The sequence below is a fragment of the Helicoverpa zea genome, chromosome 6 (genome assembly GCF_022581195.2).
Source record: "Helicoverpa zea isolate HzStark_Cry1AcR chromosome 6, ilHelZeax1.1, whole genome shotgun sequence".
NCBI lineage: Eukaryota > Metazoa > Arthropoda > Insecta > Lepidoptera > Noctuidae > Helicoverpa > Helicoverpa zea.
In genome coordinates, this window is record NC_061457.1 from 11,913,393 (window position 1) to 11,935,497 (window position 22,105).

A 22,105-nucleotide genomic window follows, 5' to 3' on the forward strand; every position below is an offset into this window, starting at 1 on the left:
GATTCCCATGGTTCACATTGATGCGACTAATGCCATAGTAAATCAGAGCCTTTATCATTATACTGTGCTATATTTCGTTCGTATCCGCCGTGGGTATGGTTTTCATACTAAGGTGCCCAATGACCATTGAATGATTTAAAATTTTTCACAGTTTAGAGGCCATTATATATAAGAAGTGTTTGATATGAATTTCACTTTTTATTCAAAACGTTAATATCTCTACGCGTTCATGTGAAAAAGGGTAGGTAGTAAGTTTATAATTATTAAAAAAATATTTTATGTCATGTAAGCAAAAATAATATTTTAATATTTTATGTAACTTCAAATTTATCATTTTCGCAATTTTTCCTTTATCTGTACTATATAACGTTGCTTCGTGCCGAATTTTAAGATTCTGAGTTCACGGGAAGTACCTTGTAGGTTTTGATTCCCTAGCGTGTGACGGAAATTCGTCTAAGGTGTCGGTAAAACTGCTGTATCTTTTGATCGCGTTAACTTAGAAGTTTGATTTTTTCATTGCTTAAAGGGACAATAGACCTAGGTATTTGGTATAAATTTCAATTTGGTACCTTTATTCGTTCGTGAGAAATAAGGTAGTAAGTTTCATTTTATTAAAATATTTTTTTTATATTATATAACAAAAAAAATGAGATTTTCGCAATTTTTCCTATATTTGCATTATATAACAATGCTTCATGCCAAATTTCAAGATTCTGAGTTTACGGGAAGTACCCTGTAGGTTTTGATTCCTTTGCGAGTGTCGAGAATTTGTTGAAAATATCGACATAATCGGTTGTATCTTTTGATTGGCTTGGCTTAGAAGCTTGATATTTTCACAGCCTAAAGGGACAATAGACCCGAGTATTTCATGTGAATTTCAGCTTGATACGTCCACGCGTTCTTAAGATAAAGGGTCTTGACAGACAGACAGACAGACAGACAGACGGACAACAAAGTGATCCTATAAGGGTTCCGTTTTTTCCTTTCGAGGTACGGAACCCTAAAAATACCGTGCGAATAAGACTCTCGCAAGGATTCCTAGCATTATCTATTAAGCTAACACGTTTGTTGTATGGGAGCCTCTTAATATCGTTATTTTGTCGTTTCAGTATTTGTTGTTAAGTCATCAATGAACATTACCTATGTGTAAGGGTGCGTCCACATCTGGCGAATGCGCCGCGAATGCGCAGCACGCGAGCCGATCGCGAGCTGTCCGCGAGCTGCGCGCGTGCATTTTTGTTCGTGCGCCGCTTCTGCTTGGCCCGCGCGCCGCTCGCGCGCGACCTAAGCGCCGCACGCGAGCGGCGCGCAGGCGGCGCGCGACGTCTGCCATCTTCGATAGTACTGAGCCAATATACGGAACTGTAAGGGCGAGAACTGATTGCGCGCAGATCGCGCGCCGCTCGCGCGCCGCTCGCGCGCTCTATACGAGCCTTGCGTGAGTTGCGCTAAAGAGGCGCACCGAACTATTGCAGTGACTGCACGCGCGCAGCTCGCGGACAGCTCGCGATCGGCTCGCGTGCTGCGCATTCGCGGCGCATTCGCCAGATGTGGACGCACCCTAAGAAGTTTGACTTTCTTACTGTCACGGTTCATGAGTGAGATGTAGCCTGATGACAGACGGATTGACATACGGCCAACGGCCTTAGTAATAGGGTTCCGCTTTTCAGTTTGGGTGAGGACCCTAAAAAGTACTAAAAGGCTAAAAGAATAAAAGTAAAACTAGACTTAGCAATTAATATTATGTTTTTATTCAAGTTCATTAGAAATATTACCTAGCTATGGGTATACTCGTACAAATCGATATTATCCTATCTTAAAACTACTTAACTAAAAAAATCAAATGACGTTTCACAATATATCTTAGTTAATTTACAATCATTGTTGTGTTTAAAACCGATTGAATACTATTCTTTAAATACGGCGCTCCCTAGACGGTCAATAAAATTGCGCAATATAACGATAAAAATATTGTGCAATTAAAATTGTTCAATAAAAATCATTGCGCAATTTTTGACCCTAAACACCAATTAGTACAGTATAGTAGCACAATATAGTAAAGGTACGTTAGATGTCAGATATTTGACCGCGACTGCTGCCACTTCGTTCTAAAACAGCTTCATGTAAATACATAGAAACCAGTAGGTAGTGCAGCCGCGGCCGACTTCATGCAAATGCGGCATGTAGGGTCAGCAGTGGCAGCCGTCAGCAAAGATTCAAAACGTACCTTAATGCTGCACAATTGTATTGTGCGTTCTAGAAACCCCTTAACTTTGTAAAACATGCTTTTTTCCAAGAGAAAATTAAAAACAGCCAGCATCTTTATATTGACGCTTAATTCAATATCAGTCTTATAACTTTACACACCGGACATGACATTTCCACTGTTCTGCAATTTAGCTATTTCATCTTTGAACTTTGAAATGGTTTCTTTAGCAAGGTGTAGCTTTTCCTTCAAGTCTGTTATCTCTGTCCGCACTTTAGTTTGAGCTGTTATAATTTTTTGTAATGTTTTTTCTTTCTTTTCTTCAACTGTAAGGTAATAAGAAAAACATTTTTTTTAGAGTAGTCTATACATTATCCCCCTTACTTATAAAATCTCTAATCACCTTCTAAGCAACATTTTAACTAATCACTACTTAAGACTTTAAGTAGTGTGTAAATGTTAGTTAAGACATGCTTAAGCAACGTTTATAAGTAAGAATTTTCTTAAACAGCCCTTAAGTATTACTTATATTTAATTGACGTTTATAAGTAAGGCTATATATCGGGTGTGTCGTTCACAATTACATTAAATCCTATCGCATATACTTTACGATATTCTATGGCGAATTGTAAAAAAAATAACCTAATCCGTTCAGTGGTTTAACCACAGGAGTCATTTTTCGTTTTTATAATTTACAACATCATGTGTAAAGCAGAGATAAAGTTAGGAGTATCGAATGTTTTGATCAGTTGACAGCTGTCAGTTTTCAAGGGAGAATTTCAGGTGTTTGTAATGACTGACTTTTATATGGTGTTCTAATTTTCGCACATTTTTAGGGTTCCGTAGCCAAAATGGCAAAAACGGAACCCTTATAGTTTCGTCATGTCCGTCTGTCCGTCTGTCCGTCTGTCCGTCTGTCACAGCCGATTTACTCGGAAACTATAAGTACTACAGTGATGAAATTTGATGGGAATATGTGTTGTATGAACCGCTACAAAAATATGACACTAAATAGTAAAAAAAAGAATTGGGGGTGGGGCCCCCCATACATGTAACTGAGGGATGAAATTTTTTTTTTCGATGTACATACCCGTGTGGGGTATCAATGGAAAGGTCTTTTAAAATGATATAAAGTTTTCTAAAAAACATTTTTCTTAAAGTGAACGGTTTTTGAGATATCAGCTCTCAAAGTCGTAAAAAGTATGTCCCCCCCCCCTCTATTTTTATAACTACGGGGTATAAAATTCTAAAAAAAATAGAGGTGATGCATGCTAATTAACTCTTTCAACGATTTTTGGTTTGATCAAAGTATCTCTTATAGTTTTTGAGATAGGTTGATTTAACTGTAATTTACGGAACCCTTCGTGCACGAGTCCGACTCGCACTTGGCCGGTTTTATTCCATTTACTTTGTTTGAAAAACTATTTTTTTTTATTTTTACGTATTTTTCTTTTATCTTTGTGTTAATCGACATATATTAACCAGTATATTAACGCATTTCATTTAATGTGATTATGAACGACACACCCGATATAACTAAGTATATATACAAGTTAAGCAATCCTTGGGACAACTGGCGTTTATATGGATGACCATCTTAACGACTTCCTCTCTGTTTTGTAAGCTACATTACTTTTGTGGTATTTGAATAACTTTGGCAGTAATTACAGATAGTCTGGTGATGAGTACCAACAATATACACGTCAGTTATCTCACAGCTAGAATTTTCATGTAGAAGTTTCAATGTATACAGTTTTTTAAAGAAAAATGCATGTTTATGCTGTAAACTTGGACCTAAATTGAATTTTCAAATTAAAATTAAAAAACTGTAGTTCTCTTTCTACTTACAATTAGTATCATGGTTCCAAGGTCCATTGGTGATGGGTTTGACGCTATTCAGCAGATGCTGCATCAGCTGCGTGGGCTCCTGGAATACTATCTCCTCATATGACTCACTGACCAGGGCTCTGCCTACTGTGGGGGGAGCTCCCTCTGTTACCGGTGATTGAAACAGCTTTAGAATGTGGTATAGGGTTACCTGAAATGAAGTAAGATAATTTGTAGTGTAGAGTTAAAAAGAAAATATGGAATTAATTACCATAGCTTTTAAGCAGATGGATTTCTTAGTAAAGTTTGTGGTAATGCCAATATTATCAGAATATCAATGTTAACTTACAGGTCTCTCATTTGGATCATGGAAATATAACTTGATAACAATTTCAAACTCCCCCCAGCCCGTCTCGGTCAACTCATACGGCTGCTTCGTCACTATCCTGTTAGGGTTCGCGTAACTCTCGTGTAGTTTAAAGTGAACCTTCTTTATGTACGCCGACATGTCTTCATTGGCATACGGCTTTACGTACACCGTCCATTGATGAGTATGTCCGTCTTCTTCACGTTTCTTGCCGAAATATCTGGCAACATTGCCGTATATTATGGGCTTTACTATCACTAAACCCTGAAATTAAGTATGAAGTACGTTTACTTGATAAACTCAAAACAAGTTCCAGAAAGTTGACCGATGTTTTTAAGGCTGGCGTTTTGTAGAATTATGAAAGAAAATGGGTGATTATTTAATTCTAAACACTTTTGAAAGGCTCCAGTTGCTTGTTAAAGTCCTATTAACAAAGGAATCATATCAATATTAATACGAAGTTTTAGCAAAGAGGTTTGATAGAATTCGAATGGAGTAAACATGTAATTTTAGTATATAAACGTGTCTTACCTTAACTCTGCCCCCGGAGTCGGGGCCAAAGTCTGTTTGCAAGCTCATATCCAAATCTATTTTGGCCGACAGCTTGGAAACTTTACTTTTAACTGTTTTGTATACAAATATAACCTCACTCTCGTGAGAATTGCAACTGTCACTTTGATAATGACAGGCAGGACAACAAGGTTTGTAACTGGTTGAGTGGGTTCTGGCCTTTTGAGCTTTGGTTCGCATTTCGATCACTTTTTCACTTTATTACTTCATGTTAATAAAATAGTGTGATATTGATTATGATTACAGATAGAGATATAAAGATAAAGATATTTATTTTTGCAAATACAGGTTACAATGATGTTGTTACATAAGGGTAAAAACATCCGCCATATTATACCAATTGGCATGCAATATAATATTAATAAATCAAAAATTATTGAACATAGGATTAAGAAGAAGAACAAGGAAAAATATAATTAGGAATAATAAAGTCTTTTTCATTTATGAAATCTAAAATATTATAATATACTTTACTCGCTAAAAACTTATGCAGTACATTTTTAAAAAGTGGCAATGGCAGCGCTCTCCAGCTCTTTGGCAGTGTATTAAATATAGTTGGAGCCATACAGAACACACTCTTGCGCATAAGGGCTGTCCCTGCAGACTGAAGGCATATCCTTCCATTGTCTCGTCTGTTTCGAGGAATCAGTTCGTTTTGTAGCTTGACACGACTGGGTTGCTTTTAACGAAGGGCGCATTTTATAGTAATTTGCAATTATAATAATTAATTTATAATTATTTTATAGTATTTTTTTATAGTATCTTGCAATTATGGTAACTGGAGGCGTTCGAGTTTTTCGGGCGTTGACTCTATCATACCCTTCTGTTTTCAGAATAGGTGAAGTTTGTGCTGTGCCAGGCAAGGTATTTCTATTTATCATAAAGGCGTTTTTTTAAATAAAACACTAGTATTATTTTCATAATTACATCTTATTAGAAGGCAAGTGAACAATGGTCCAACAAGCTCTTTTCTTATCCGCGATATTATAATTGAATAATTAACATTAAACTAACTACATAATTGCATAGGCTCTAGGATATAATGAGCACAGTTAAAACAGTCACAACATTGAGAATTGAATGTGTTGTTGTCACACGTCTGCTTCGGTCGGGCGGGGTTCGCTGTTTAGGCCGTTTGCAAATTATACACAAATATTAAAATCTTACAAACTATTAAGTACATGCATATATTAACATCGATGGGATCACATTCAAGGGTTTCATCAGAGCATAATCTGTTAAAATAAAAGCATTCGTTAGCGTCGTGTGGTATTTAAAATTTGTGATCAGTGCGTGTGTTTTCCAAGTCTGCGAGAAGGGGGTCAGATTCCTCCTCGAACTTTGACGATCTTGATCCATGTCGTGAAGCTGACACTCTTTGGGAGAACGTGAGTAAATTGGGCACAAGTGAGCTGCATGGCGTGGCTGGAGCGGATCGGGACGAGGCCCTAGTACCGGGTGAGATTCTCGATGTCCTTACGGGATAAGCTACCGATAATGGCATGTATAAGCTCGTTTTTCGTTGCCTTGGCGTTTTTTTTACGCTCTCAAGGCGTCTGTGACGTCTGTCATCACTTGGTCTCCTCAGGGTGGAGTCTCTGGACGTCTGTGTGGGGCTGGTCGGCTGCGGCGGCGATTCTGGAGGGTCTGGCTTCCCAGTGTAGTACTGCCGGAGACTGCCGTAGGCCTCGTGCATGTACATATTGTTGTCGTCATCTTCGTCGAGCGACTGGTGTATCGGAGGGGAGGAACCCAGCCGAGGCTTGCAGCCTCCATCGCAGTACATCTCGCAATCAATAAGCTCCAGTTCTAAGTCGAAATTAGAGTCCTGAAAGGAGAACAATCTAAATTATAACATTGCTCACAATAGCCATATGTCACGATAGGTGGGTAAGTGAGAAGTTAGTTTTTATCTAGTGATCGCTTTGAATCAGTAGTTAAGGAAATTACGACGCTAACTTCATCACATAAATGGAATTATCCTGCTTCTTTTAGAATGCCTTCAATAGTGGACAGAATAAGCAGATGATGATGAATGATGAGATGATCCAGGGGCAAATCACAATAAACAAAATATATTTTTTTGTGTCTTTATTCAGCATTATGTACTGAAATATTTAGGAGCACTTACCAAGGGCTGTACAGGTGAAGTGATAAGGTTATCCCGGAAGGCGGCAGGCGGGTCCCGGGGCCGGGAGGGCGCGGGGTCGGGGCGGGCAGGAGCCGCGCGGGGCTCCGTCAGAGAGGACAGGGAGCGTAGCAGCGGCCCGCACCCCACGCCGCACTCCTCGTAGTTGCTCGCGCACGAGTACGGCGGTGGAATGATTGAATTTGCCTGAAAAGTGTAGAATACTTAATGTACCTACATTAAGTATTCTATAAATAGGATCGCAAATACTACGCACTCCAACCATCCCTTATTTATAGGAATGGGCGAACTAGCATAAAGAATGTTATATTCCAAGCTACCTGGTTCTAAATATTCAATATATAAAATTCAAAACAACCGGCATCATAATATAGAGATTGGCAAAATAAAAAGCTATAACTGGACAATGTCTGGAAGTATCAAAGTTTACTTCCCAGCAAACAATATAACTAAAAATATGCCTCATATATGTATAGTTAATAGTTATGTATCTAAGTCAGTATTGTCTTTCACTAGTTTTACAAGGCTACGATGCAACTACTGAAGATTCTATGTCGTGGTTGATTGAAGCCCCACTATGTCATGTTTGAATGCAACTCCTACTTTCTTATAACTAGTTTGAGCCAGTTCTTAAAGCAATGAGGTATGGTCCACAGCTCTACAGATCGTGACTATATACCTAGTGTTGCTTGATGTAATTGTATGAATTCTGTTAATCGAAAAGTCCAAATGTTTTTTAATCGAAATTCGCTAGAGCTTTAAACGAATTGGAAAATAAATACAGCGTAGGAACCAAACGATTGCCTACAAGATATTCTGACACGCAAAAACACCATCAAGGCGGAAAACGTTATGGATTTATGAATAAATGGTTTACCTCATTCGCCGCGTTGCATATGAAACTGGAGTTGAGAGATTCTGCAGTACTCGTCGCTGATAAAGAGCCTGAAATCAAAACGATACATCATTAACTAAAAACTGTACTAATATGAGACTTGATGAGATTGTTTATTTGCTTGAAAACGGTGTTATCAGCAACTACCGGTTCGATTTGAACAAATCATTCAGTGTTAGATAGCCAATTTATCAAGGCAATATGTTACATTTCAATAGTTCCCACGTTACGTGGATGAAACCGCTGGCAGAAGCTACTTTATTTTGTACACCACACTGAACATTCACAAATTTTACAAAAATATACAAACTGTAGTAAGATTAAGTTTGGCTAATCTCAACACTCCTCCATGTTTTTTAACACTGTCCAACATTGTTGAACATTGCAACCGATAGGAGGCACGTCTTTAAACCGACTGTGCATGCAAGGCTGCAGTTACAAAGTAGGTAATTTAATTAGGGTTAAAACAAGTGCGTTCTTGCTTTCCCTTCTGTGTAATCTCTCAAGCCTATTAAATTAGATGTAACTTATCACTTGCTTGGGTTGATGACTGCTTGCGTTGTTTATAATTTAAAATTTGACCCTTTGGGGGATGGTAAATGCAAAGATTTCCCAATACCTATCCCTGAACTTGTTATGTTAAACTATTTACATTTTATTTAAGTTTAATTTTACATTTACTTTATCATAGTATCTTTTTATCTAAACAATTCTATTATATTCTAGGGACCGTTTAACTTACGAGCCCCAAAGTTGTCATCGTAAATATTTATTTGGCTTACTTATCAAGTATAAAAAAATATTCTACCTGGAGCGCGAATCACGTAATTCCTGAAGTAATGGACCATCAGATAGTTGCCGGCCTTCCCATCTCCTTCTCCGCATGTGATCACCAGCGGGTACAGATCCGGTTTTGATGCTACCTAGTACAATAAGACGAAAACTGTGGTTAGGGACAATTGTTCTTGAGCATAGTCCAGGGTATTAAAATACTAGAAGAAAAAAGCATTTAACATTCTATTATCCTCATTTAAGATTCAAGAAGTCAGCACAAAAATCATGCAAACAGCAAAAATAAAAGGTCATACACAAGAAGTGGTGAAATAAGACGTTTTATAAACTGGCGAAAATAAATAAACCTCCAAATTGTAGTTGACAATAAGAATATCACTTCAGAATATGGTGGTGGAGCTTGATGGAAGGACCCGCAGCGACTGTATCGTGGTGGAGGGTACACCGACCCTGCGGAGTCGTGCTCCGAGGTCGGTCGTCTCACGCAGCACGCCATGGAACACATGTAGACCCCATGGGAAGACGACCTCTTGAAGAACAGGCACCAGATGCAGCAAATCAAAATACCGCCGAGAGTGCCCAGGAGGAAGAGTACTGGCCTGCGGAATTATGAAGAAAAAAACAAGCAATTAACTTTTTTATAATTCCGGATGTTTCGTTTGGAAAATAATCTTGTCTGCTACCAATAAAATTGGACTTATTGACTAATAATATTTTCACTGACATTAGGTAAACATTCATGCAGCTACGAATGTATGCATGAAATTTTTGAAGACGCTCACAAATGGAGTATCGATCCTCCTCTCATGCATTCACAGATTTTTCAGTATTATTTATAACTAGCCGTTTTCCCGCGGTTTCACCCGCGTCCCGTGGGAGCTACTGCCCGCATCGGGATAAGATATAGCCTATGTTACTCGCAGATAATATAGCTTTCTAATGGTGAAAGAATATTTAAAATCGGTCCAGTAGTTTTTGAGTTTATCCATTACAACCAAACAAACAAACATACAAAGTTTTCCTCTTTATAATATTAGTATAGATAAACAGGAGTTCTAATAGACTTGACGAACATGCTGTTTATATGAAGATGTAAATGTCCCTATCAATGGTTGAGATGCAACTAAACCTCACCACTGGGCATACCAAGCATAGGTATAGCTATGTTCCTTGAGCGGAGTCTCGTCCAGCTCCCGCCGTGACCCGAGCGTGGCGTTGATGCGGCGTGTCGGTTGCGCGGACGTGTCGCAGCAGCCGAGCTCGCAGCACATCCAGTGGGCTGGACAAAGGTGGCCATCCTTGCATTGTACTTCAGTCGCACACTGGAATTAAAGGGATAAAGGTTATTGAAAATGAGGCCAGGATCTAACACCAATGATAGACAAAGGTACGTTTGATCAGTATTTCATTTGATGGTAAGCGAAGATGTACCTAGTTGAAGGTGGAGCACGCTTGCTTAGAGGTAACCTATTTACTCTGGAATTACGTTTGGTGGTGAATGTTTTGTTCAATGATCATTATTAGTTAATGAAGAAACGTTTAGGAACCCATCTGAAGGTCTCAATAACAAGACAGATTTCTGGATCCATGTAGTTAATTGTACTACTTCAGGAGGACCTAAAAAACTGAAGGTAAACCATACAAAATGCAGACTCCGTAAGCACTATCAAAAACTCTTCGTCTTGCAAAAAGATGCATTCAAAACTGCCATAACTTCAAAGTTGAGCAAACGAACGCGATCTTTTAGGTCACACGGCTCTCTGAAACATCTCGACCTCTTAAGAAATTGCTAGGCTTTCAATACGAGCTAGGCTAGCATTCTACAGTATTTATAGGCCACATTCACATGATACAAGAGGCTTCTCAAGCGGCTTTTCAAGAGGGAAAGCATCATATCAATCTAGAGAGCGCTCGAGCGTCCCGTTTTCCGACTCATTTACTTTGAAATATTGACTTTAAATTGAAATAAAAGTGGGGCGGGAATCAGAGATTGATAGTACGGATTTCAATATTGATTTTGATTTATTACCAGTTATTTAATAGCCGGTAGAATAAAAATGTTAGGCATCATAATAAGGAATATTTTTTTCATAGGATGACTAACAACTGTCGGTGGTTCGATGTTTGGCTGACAGTTTATTTTTGTTATCAATTCAAATATATTAGCCGATCTAGTTACTAGCTGGATAGATTGCCTGATTGATCTTTGCAAAGTTAGCACTACTATTTATATGTCTCCATACTTTTTTTAGCCCTTTCGTCTTTTGTCTTTCGTTTTTTGTAGCCTTTAAGTCGTGGTGGCCTAGTGGGCAAAGAACCAACCTCTCGAGTACGAGGGCGCGGGTGCGATTCCAGGTCAGGCAAGTACCAATGCAACTGTGTTTCGGAAGGCAAGTTAAACTGTAGGTCCCGGCTGTCATTGTACATCCTTGGCAGTCGTTACGGGTAGTCAGAAGCCAGTAAGTCTGACACCAGTCTAACCAAGGGGTATCGGGTTGCCCGGGTAACGGTTGAGGAGGTCAGACAGGCAGTCTCTTCTTGTAAAGCACTGGTACTCAGCTGAATCCGGTTAGACTGGAAGCCGACCCCAACATAGTTTGGGAAAAGGCTCGGAGGAGAAGAGAACTTTTTTTAGCCCTTTAGACTAAAGTTTGCAGTGTCCGAGGGTTATAACAAAACGTCAAGACATTCTTATTCCATAAACCAAAAGGAATTCAAGTTATCCACAAGTCACTTTTAGTTTGGTTTCACATGAATATCGCTGAATCTGCCTAAAACTTTCGATAGACGCGGCTGAAGTCTGGGGTGAAAGTTGCTGAAATGCATAAAGTGGATCGTCAGCAGTTTGGTAAACGGGACAGACGTGACGTAATGTCTGGGTTTGATGCTGACGTTTCCATTTTCATGGATTCATTGGTTGGCACAATTTGTAGGTATTTGTTTTCGATGAATGGGAAAGTTGAAGCTGTTATGACACCATTTAACACAGTTAATATTCCTCCGGATACTGACAGTTTCAATACTTCATGACATTATTTTTTTACTTACAAGTTACTCCCTTTTATATTATCACATTCATTTTCTTATTGAGTAGTTTGATATGTACCCATATAGAACTGAACAGAGTCACTGCAATTAATCCTCAACTTTCAAGCTTCGTTGTTTTAGTCGTTTACGGCAATCTTTTCGTAACTGAATTTTAACGTGGATAATATGGTTATCTAAATTATTTTCTGCACAGGATGAACTCTATTTTTTTCATTGCTCCAGTATGTACAGTAGGAAACAAGGCAAAGATGAAAAAATAGATTACAAAATGGTCTTAATCCGTTAATAATACAAAATTAGTGATAGGTACATACTTACAATATGAGCTAACATTACTAGGGGTCCGCAATCGGTTGCTATGGCAACGCGTTGTTATCGTTGTCAACCATTATAGAGTAAGAATTTATAATTTTTCCAACCTAAATAATACATTTTTAATCCAATCATTTGCTTGGCTGAATTTTTTAAAGGTTTGTACATTAGTTCAGAAACTAAGCTTATTACAAAAACATTTTTCTGTCTCCAACAACTCCCTAGCGTTGCTACCCTACAAAACAGAGAAAAGGGTAGAGTTCACGCCATAAATCAATACGTTGCATCCTTGTTAATAATGTCCGGTATGAATGATAAAAATAGATTCGACGTGGGTTGTTTTCGCGGGAAAACTGGGCGCCAGGTTGCACCGCGCATGTTTTTCTCTAATCGATCGCGCTGTCAAAGGCATCAAGCTACAAGTGCCCTTATAAAACCTCGTTACCTAGATCTGTGGTCAAATTAGCACATTTCTCTGCTAAGAACTGTTAATTTGATTGGTAAAATTTTTGTAATGTTGACTTAAGTTGACACATAACGTTGTTCATTTTGGTCACTGTACCTATTTCGGATTTTTTTGAGTCTACACTGTAATGAAAACTAGATTTTAATTCCTAAAAAAACTAAGAGGCTTATATGAAAACAGATCTATTAAAAAATATAAGAAAAAAGCACTTACAGGAGCAGGTTTCGTAATTAAAATCCCGAGCAGGGAGAAAGCGAAAAAGGCTAAAATCATTGTGGTGATGAGCAGCAATATCTGGCACGTCATGGAGTTTTTAATCACATCATTATTTAGTGTCTATGGTTGAAGGTGCAGCGTGCAAGTACACCTGCGTCACTGGCTGGTATAAGGCTATGAAATGGCGGCCATCTCGCCATCTGGCCTCCTCGGGAGCGCGCGTCCCACTGGCTGTATGTCTGTCGCTAGACCGACGCCAGTGCAAACGAAATAGGGGTGGGAGAAGGTTTAGTTTACACAGAGGGTGTTGAAGTAAATATGACTGATGATATCCTTTGACGACACACTTAATTTATGACGATAGAGCTGTTTATTTAAGAGGGATTTGAGTCCTAATGGAGAAGATCTGGTCAGACCTTATGTTGATGGTTTTCCGTTGCTGATTTTTCGAGCAGTGACTATGTATGTTTATTGAAAAAATGAGTTAGTGGAGGAATTCATATAATTATTATCAGGTATATATAACTGACTGCCAAATGCTAGAAAATATTTTATATCCTTGGAGAAAGCTTTTACACACTATTAGATTGTAATAGCAAAAATGCACACAGACTGATTAGACAATACTTGCCCTTCTGAATTTTCCACTTGGTGTAAAACACCCCTCTTCACCCCTTGTAAATAGATGGCACCCCTAACAACCGCGGAGCCGGCGATGGTCACTCTATATGTTTCACATGACCCCACAAGCAAGGCGACAAGAAAGAAAAACTTTCTTTTAAAACACATACAGCTTGTTTTCCTATTGGTTCAAGACGTTGGCTTTTACTATTACGTAGAAAGATGTGTAGGCTATAAAGTCAGGACTGATTTAGTATGTCGTAAAGAGTTGAATATATGTTTGTTAGTGTTCTGTATGATATGGCTGGAAAGATGATGTCAGGTAGAGAAGTAAGGTAGAAGAGGTCGCGTTGCTCGAACCAGGATTGGGATTAGGACAGAAAGATGATAATACTGTTCTGTGATAATAAGTGTCGGTGATATTTTTTCTGGAACACCGTTTACTGGTGAAAGTAAAGAACTTATTATGTACTTACTTTAAACCAGGTCTGAGCCCAAACAATAGGAATTACAATGCTGGCAACTAGAATCAACTTTATTTATATTTTTTGACGTTCATAAGTGCTTGTGAAAGCCTAAATGAAATAAATGATTTGACTTTGACTTTGCTGCTGCTTTCATGTTGCGTTTTTAGTCAGCTCAATGAAGAAACGAATGAGTTTTATATACAAATTATTAAAACGTAACTTTATTCATTATTTTAATTCGTCACTTACCAACTCCACGCTTAATAAGTTTAGCAGCGAGTCAACCTATTTTCCAGTAAAAACGTAAAAAACAATCTACGTACGCATTTATAATATGTACCTAAATAAGGATAATACACTTGCCAAAGTATAGTACCGACAGTCGTAAAACGATCTGTCCTTGTTCGTACATTTGAGAAGCATCCCAGCTACCCTTGACCTCTGCCAGACCCAGATTAAATTAGCGCAATGAAAGTTATGTGCATGTCGTTGGAAATAGGGGAATTGGGATCTTTGTGAACTTTCTAAGTTAGGGCAAAATATTGCCCATTGTGTTTCACTGTGGAAACTGTTGGTTTGCCATGCTAGAGATTTTTTTTATTGATGCAGCCCAATTAAATCATCAAAACTGATGTTAAAAAATTATATAACAGTCGTAATGTTAATTCCCAAATTAAAATGAGGTTTAAAAATCGTAAAATTAATCTTACCTTATGATGATCTAAATAAATAAAAATGAACTGTTGTTCGTTAGTCTGATTAAAACTCGAGAACGGCTGGGCCGATTGAGCTGATTTTGGTTTTAAAATGTTTGTAGAGGTCCAGGGAAGGTTTAAGCGATACGAAGTTCGCGGGATCAGCTAGTATAAACTAAAAAAGACATTAATTATAAATATGTAATCTAGAATTTTCACATAATTGCCAACATTAAAACAGTTATCAGAAACATAAATACGAATAAAATATGTACGTAACTGAGGCGCCGTTCTGGCTACGCCGTAGCCATGTCGTAGCTCGTAGCCCGTAGCGCCGTAGTAAACGTACTGAATTACTTATTCAGAAAGTAGTTTGCAGAAAAAATATGTTCGATGTTCTTACATTTCCCTTGGGATGTAATAAGGGTGGCTTTCGGGGTAAATTGATGTTTTCTATACAGATCGATATATTTGATAGCGTGTTTATTTTTGGTATTCGGGAAAGTTATATAAGTATTGGAACTTCGAGATGTCTCGAGGAATTAACGCTACATATTTTTTCTAACATTTTTTGTCATGGATTTCCACAAAATAACACATGATTCCCTACTTTATTAGATTTTTTGCCAAAAATAATGAAAAATGGCAATTTACTGCCTTAAACACATTTTATATGGTTTATTTTTATTTAACCATAGCAAACTCTGTAGGTAATATCATAAAATAGTACATAGGTATCGCTTATTTTTGATGAAATCGCTTCCAACCAAACCGATGACATTAGACAATGGTAGCTACTGTCCGCACCGGGATAAAATATAGCCTATGTTACTCGCAGATAATATAGCTTTCTAATGGTGAAAGAATATTTAAAATCGGTCCAGTAGTTTTTGAGTTTATCCATTACAACCAAACAAACAAAGTTTTCGTCTTTATAATATTAGTATAGATATACAATAGGCATATAGGCTGTAGTATATACCTTATCTATGTCTTCAAGCTCATTACCTTTTACGAGGTAAGCAGCTATCGATTAGTACTGAGCGTCGTTTGCGGTGACGTGTACGATTTATGGCTTATCGATAAAAATACGGGTTTAGGCTGCCACATTGTTTATGCTGTCATAGTATTATTTCTTATTATTTTTCTGATGGAGTTTTTTTTTGTGGTGTAGGTATTTTTTAGGTTTCCGTAGCCAGAGGGTAAAACGGGACCCTATAGGCGGGTCTACGCTAGACGAACCGAGCACGAGCGAAGCACAAGCGGAGCCGTTCTCGGCTTCGTCGTTCGCGGCGTCAAGTGTGGACGTACAACGAACCTACAAAACGATCACTGTTCTCGAACGTAGTTTTCCGCAGTGAGTTCGAGTTAGTTTCGCGGCTCTTGGTGAATATGGACGGTATTAATATTATTGCAGTAGCCGCTGCTGTTGCAACCAACCAAGCCTTTTTTATAAAGTGCGTCACAAGGGCAACACCGACAATCGGCTCTCCTAGCGTAGACGCAGCTTATTGTTTTCGTTCCTCTGTCCGTCCGTCCGTCCGTCACCAGGCTGTATCTCATGAACCGTAATAGTTAGAGTTGAAATTTTCACAGATGATGTATTTCTGTTGCCGCTATAACAACAAATACTGAAAACTAGAATAAAATAAATATTTTGGGGGGCTCCCATACAACAAACGTGATTTTTTTGCTCATTTTCTAAACAATGGAACCCTTCGTGCGCGATTCCGACTCGCACTAGGCCGGTTTTTTTTCTGTTATTTTTTCACCAATTTATAAATTGGAAAACAACTAATACCTCAACGATTAGATATATAAAAGGTTTGGACATAGCTATCTTGCTGCGGAGTAGCATACCTACCCCTTATCCTTTGTCTATCAGTCGCGCTTTCACGCCGAAACAGTAGAACCGATTTAAATGTACACAGATAGGTATAGTATATACTTCCCAGCCGATTTCGGCTATAGTGACTGCTTTCAGTTATTGTTAACAGAAGAGCTAAGGTGGTCAGCTCTTCTATGCGCCCTTTGATGGCTGGTACCCTATTTTATGTGAAAACGTGCGCGAGCATTGGCTGCACGTGAGGATACCGTCCACATAGTAGTAATGGATGGCTGCTGGTGTTTTAGCCTTAAGAGCATCACGCTTCGCATCCAGTGCGGATTTCCTTTGCTCTTCGAAATCGTTGACTGCATTTTTTACGATAGCAGATACGATACGATAGCAGACAGGTAGTGTAGTGTAGTATTAGAAAGGACATAGGCTCCTATCTTATCCGGGTTGGAGGATTAGTGTGAAAAGGAAACAGCGAATTTGAAGTGTGCGGGGCTCTAAATAAAGGATTATAAATAAAACACCATTTTTGGGTTCATTTTATTGATTTCTAAAAGTTCTACAATTAATTAATACTGATTAATTTAATGAGCAAGTGTATGTTTACACTTAATTTTATTGAACGCTGTTTGTTCTCATATGGTGATATTCTGATGATGATGATAGTGCTGTACCATGGAACATCGATGTCTCGGCGCGACAGTAACTCGTTGACTGTCAAAGTTGCCGAACGAGTGTCCCAGGTACCCCAACACTTATTATAATAGAATAATTTTATGTATCTAGTAAATAAAAAATAATAATACAAGAATAACGATCAAAAAATATCACAGAAGTTTTGTATAGAGCTGACCCGAAAATACATTATATTAATATGAAAAACATTCTCATATAAATAGATGGCACTTAATTAAAACAAAATAACACTTAATTTGAGTGAAAACACTTATAATGACTACCTTATCGCCTAACATGACAATGATTAAATGCATCTACAAACGACAATTAAAATTCATGATTAAAAATGTGATTAACATATTTGGCATCCACCTCTATATCATTCATGCATCCTTTTACATTCTTTACGTGACATTCCATATAAACTGACCTCATAAAAATTCCTAAATCATTCAAATTCCCTTCTTTTCCTCCTAGTTCCCTGATCACTCCGTTCCTCCCGTCTTTCATTCCATAAGTGCTGTTAAGTAAAAAAGTAATTAGTCCTCCTTTTAGATTATCAGAAAAATATATCGGCGACCTATTTTTTGGTTAACAAATCCTCAAAATTGACTACTATTGAGTGGGTGGTTGTGATGTCATACTGTTGTCAAATTGTATGAAACAGTAATGTGACAAGAAACTAAAATGCCTTGTATATTGTCTGTTTTGTTTGTGGAATAATCGAAAAAATATGTGTCCAGTATTTTTGCTTATAAAAAAGGCGGGCTAATTACTTTTTTGTTATTTACTCAACATGTTTAGTTGTCACCGCAGCGATGCTTCCACAGATCCTTGATCATGTGGATGCGGCTCTGGATTGTGGTGATGTGGTCCTGAATGTCTCGGGACACATCTTGAAGCTGCCCCAGCTGATGTCCGTAGACGTAAGTATCGGGGTCCTCGCCTTCATCTGATTGAGAGAAAATGTGGACGCTAAATGTGGACCGCACAGTGACTTAGTGCATAAGTGAAGTGCTACTAACATAGTTTTAAGTTTTTATTTACTAACAATTTTGTATATCATATTATGTATGCTAGTTTTTAAGGTATTTATCTATGGGCCTTTGATGCCTGAGAATAAAGATGATTTGATTTGATTTGATTTGATTTGATTATCTTGATCTTTATTATGAAGAATTTTAAACAAGAATTGTGTGTAGGTATGTTCTTAAATAATTAACGAGTTTGACAAAGCAAATGTTAGCCTCGTTAAATTAAACCCTCTGAACACTATTATATTGTACTCACCCACATTTTCATCGTAGATGATCTTGAATTTCTTAGCCATGTTGCGGGGATCTGTAATCATAAATGTGTCTCATGAGAATACTGTTACAAGAAAGTTCTGTGGATTTGTGAAGGACTTAAAGATGCGAAATCGCGACTCTATGATTGACCGTAATGACATTGGATCCCCCAAAAGTCTAAAAATAGCACTGTTAAACTTAATGTGTGCCAAAATACGAAAAAACTCTCAACTTACTATCATCAGCATCCTTCATGACAATGGTCCTCTTCTTTGGTCCCTTCCTAGGGCATGTGTTCTCATCAGGTTCTCTACCCTCGAAGACATTGAGGAGCTGTACCACGAACTTCACCCCTCCAGAGCCAGCAGTCCCGTCTTCATTCGGCGGCTCACCACCAAACTTCCCTACGTAGGTAACGTCCTGAAGAAGACCATTTAATGGGACCTTGTTACATCATCTGGCCATATTATTTAGAGAATAGGGTATTTTATTTAAAAAAAACTGGTACTCGGCTGCATCCAGTTAGACTGAAAGCCCACCAAACATAGTTGGGAAAAGGCTCGAGAAATGATGAGAGTATTTTATCAAAAAGCAGGCAGGCATTTCGCCTGATGGCACCAATATCCTGCTGTAGCAAAGTCAACTAGCTACTGCAAAGTATTGGGCAACTTTTAGCGTGACTGGTTTCGTCATTTTTATAGCCTGGATATTGGCCCTTGACACCAACCTCTTTGGTGGTACTCATACTCACTAAATAATCTATGCTAATATTATAAAGACGAAAACTTTGTTTGTTTGGTTGTAATGGATAAACTGAAAAACTACTGGACCGATTTTAAATATTATTTCACCATTAGAAAGCTATTATTATCTGCGAGTAACATAGGCTATATTTTATCCCGGTGCGGGTAGTAGCTCCCAGGTAAAAGTCGTGGTGGCCTAGTGGGTAAAGGACCAATCTCTCAAGTATGAGGGCGCGGGTTCGATCCCAGGTCAGGCAAGTACCAATGCAACTTTTCTAAGTCTGTATGTACTTTCTAAGTATATCTTAGACACCATTGGCTGTGTTTCGGATGGCACGTTAAACTGTAGGTCCCGGCTGTCATTGAACATCCTTGGCAGTCGTTACGGGTAGTCAGAAGCCAGTAAGTCTGACACCAGTCTAACCAAGGGGTATCGGGTTGCCCGGGTAACTGGGTTGAGGAGGTCAGATAGGCAGTCGCTTCTTGTAAAGCACTGGTACTCAGCTGAATCCGGTTAGACTGGAAGCCGACCCCAACATGATTGGGAAAAAGGCTCGGAGGATGATGATGGGTAGTAGCTCCCACGGGACGCGGGTGAAACCGCGGAAAAACGGCTAGTATATCAATAAACTCGCTAAATAACTTACAACATATTCCATGGAGGATTCTTTCTTCATGAACTCGAAGAGTCTCTCCTCCAGTTCTTCCAACTCCTTGGCCTCCTCGCGGCTGATGGACAGGTGGCGGCTCGACGCACGCTTGGCTTTGGACATTTCCCTCCTCTTCCTCGTGTTCTCACTCCAGTAACGGAGCACCTGGTGAAGGTCGGTTATTGATGTGAAAAGGTAATTTGACTGTCATTCAGGAAAATAGTGAAGATTCTAAAACCACGATATAAAGCCAAATCAATATAAATACAAAAATAAAATCCTCGTGATTCTTCCTCCTTTTGAACTGGCTGTCATTGAACATCTTTGGCAGTTGTTACAGGTAATCAGAAGCCAGTAAGTCTGACAACCAGTTTGGCCGCGTAACTGAGTTGAGGAGGTCAGGTAGGCAGTCGTTCATTGTAAAACACTGGTACTCAGTTGAACCCAGTGAAACTGGAAACCGAATCCAACATAGTTGGGAAAAGGCTCAGGAGATGATGGTTCTTCTTTCTCACTAAAACGCTCACTTCGTTGTTACACGAGTACTCACAAATTTCCAGTTCTGCACAGGAATGTATGCGCCGTCAGGGCACTCGTTCAGCCGGCTGGCCAGGTTCGTCCACTTGTCGATGTTCAGGAACGAGATCATGTCCGAGTTCCCCGCGTTGTACAGCGAAGAGTCATCTTCAACCGCCTCCAGCAGGATGCGAAGTTGGTCCACGGTGATCTTGGACCTTGGGTCTGCCGCTCTGGCCATCTGAAGTCCAAGAAAGTTGTGTGTCACTTTTGTAAGCCTAATTATTTATTTATTTTATTCTGTAAGCTGTTCAATATTCAATTGTTAAACCTACAGGAATATAATAGCCCTGTTGGTCAATGTAGCACTAAATATCTTCCGAGGAATGTAAGAAAGATTACTACCCGAGTAAGAGGGTAGGTAGACAAAAAAAGGACCGACGTTTTCAAATCTTCGACGCACTTTACGTCTGTAGCGTGTTTATGCGTTCGCAATAATTACGAATAAACAGTTAAAAGACCTAAATTTGTTAATCGGACGCTAAACTGAAAAAAATAACATCTTTGTTATCTTAGGTGTCTTATCAAAATGGCGTCCGAATATGATACCTACATGTACTTACACTTACAATGCACTTAAGTAATATAACTGTAATAACTTTAATGCATTAATCACAGATATGACTGTAATACTTATTATAAAAATTATGGAAATGCCTGCTCGTCGCGTTATCAGACACAAAGAATCGCGTAGCCGAGAAAATTCGCCCACCCCCTCATACAAATGAGCTTTTCCACGAAACTTTGAGACGACGCAATATTAAGGAAAATGGCAGCCCTGTGCGTAGCATTAAAACAATATCATCCAATATTTCCGAAAATACTTATAATAAAATCAAAAACATAATTATTCACAACAGAATAATATTTTATTCATTCCGAAATATCAATCCCGGAAAATGGTTGCCCGCCATAGAAATGGCGAGGACGGTGCGCAAAAAAAATATGTATGTAATATGCAATTGCACATAAAAATCTTAGGTAGGTAATAAAATTTACGTGATTACGAAACGCGCAGAGCACACGAACATCAATATAGTCAGTCAAAAAATAATAACGAATAAAAATAATTATTGTTAAAAAATAGTAGGTGGGTAAGTGTAAAACAAAGAAGGTCATCACATAATGAAAGAAAGGAATACAAATAATTTAAAAGTTAGTGAAAAACCAAATACAATTAGCAAACCATAACATAAAGTGTGTTTATGTGTGTCAAATTAAAATTCAGAAACATTGAATGTATAAATAATACCTTTCCGCTTCGGAGATGCAACGCGATGCAAAGGTAGCAGCAGCCAAAACTACTATTGATTTATCGATTTGTAGCGAGAGACAATGATGCACTATGTTTTTATTGCCTATGTTCGAGTATCAAAATATTGGCACACCTTTTTTTCTGATTACCCCATTGTGTTAGGAAGCGAGAGGCTTTTTTTATAACATGCCATTGTCATTTTTGACATGCTATCCAAAAAGGCATTCCCGGAAAAATGTCAAACTGTAAAATATGCCGCCATCAAAACATTATTTGATCATATAGCGAAAAGTAACTGCAGTTTTATAGACTAAATAAATATAAAACTTCATCGATAAATTCCCTTATCTAAACATAAACAGTAACTTTATAAACAATAAGAAGGCTTGAGAATTTAAAAATAGTTTTAACAGCTGGTTAGTCGATAAACTTTCCTACTACAAACA

General features: G+C 38.4%; 3 protein-coding genes across 4 annotated transcripts; all 3 read right to left on the bottom strand.

Moving 5' to 3' along the window:
* Window positions 1–1,728: 1,728 nt before the first annotated feature.
* Window positions 1,729–5,093, bottom strand: LOC124631501 (YEATS domain-containing protein 4). Its single transcript, XM_047165925.1, has 4 exons — window positions 4,932–5,093; window positions 4,383–4,664; window positions 4,055–4,244; window positions 1,729–2,532 (listed from the first exon to the last, which is right to left on the bottom strand). Exons 1-4 carry the CDS (start codon window positions 4,977–4,979, stop codon window positions 2,360–2,362), a joined length of 693 nt encoding a protein of 230 aa, XP_047021881.1. The 5' UTR covers window positions 4,980–5,093; the 3' UTR covers window positions 1,729–2,359.
* A 788-nt stretch (window positions 5,094–5,881) lies between these two features.
* LOC124631490 lies at window positions 5,882–13,089 on the bottom strand. Of its 2 annotated transcripts, none has more exons than XM_047165911.1 (7): window positions 12,846–13,089; window positions 9,941–10,128; window positions 9,186–9,405; window positions 8,823–8,937; window positions 7,997–8,064; window positions 7,102–7,305; window positions 5,882–6,798 (listed from the first exon to the last, which is right to left on the bottom strand). In XM_047165911.1, exons 1-7 carry the CDS (start codon window positions 12,936–12,938, stop codon window positions 6,244–6,246), a joined length of 1,443 nt encoding a protein of 480 aa, XP_047021867.1. In that variant the 5' UTR covers window positions 12,939–13,089; the 3' UTR covers window positions 5,882–6,243. The 2 variants fall into 2 exon arrangements, with proteins under 2 accessions (XP_047021867.1, XP_047021868.1); XM_047165912.1 differs by lacking the exon at window positions 12,846–13,089 and adding an exon at window positions 10,238–11,118.
* A 3,905-nt stretch (window positions 13,090–16,994) lies between these two features.
* Window positions 16,995–21,866, bottom strand: LOC124631343. The gene is made up of 6 exons (XM_047165700.1): window positions 21,657–21,866; window positions 20,379–20,585; window positions 19,826–19,993; window positions 18,672–18,855; window positions 18,437–18,487; window positions 16,995–18,098 (listed from the first exon to the last, which is right to left on the bottom strand). The coding sequence occupies exons 2-6, from the start codon at window positions 20,583–20,585 to the stop codon at window positions 17,947–17,949; spliced, it is 762 nt and encodes a 253-aa protein (XP_047021656.1). The 5' UTR covers window positions 21,657–21,866; the 3' UTR covers window positions 16,995–17,946.
* Between the last annotated feature and the right edge of the window lie 239 nt (window positions 21,867–22,105).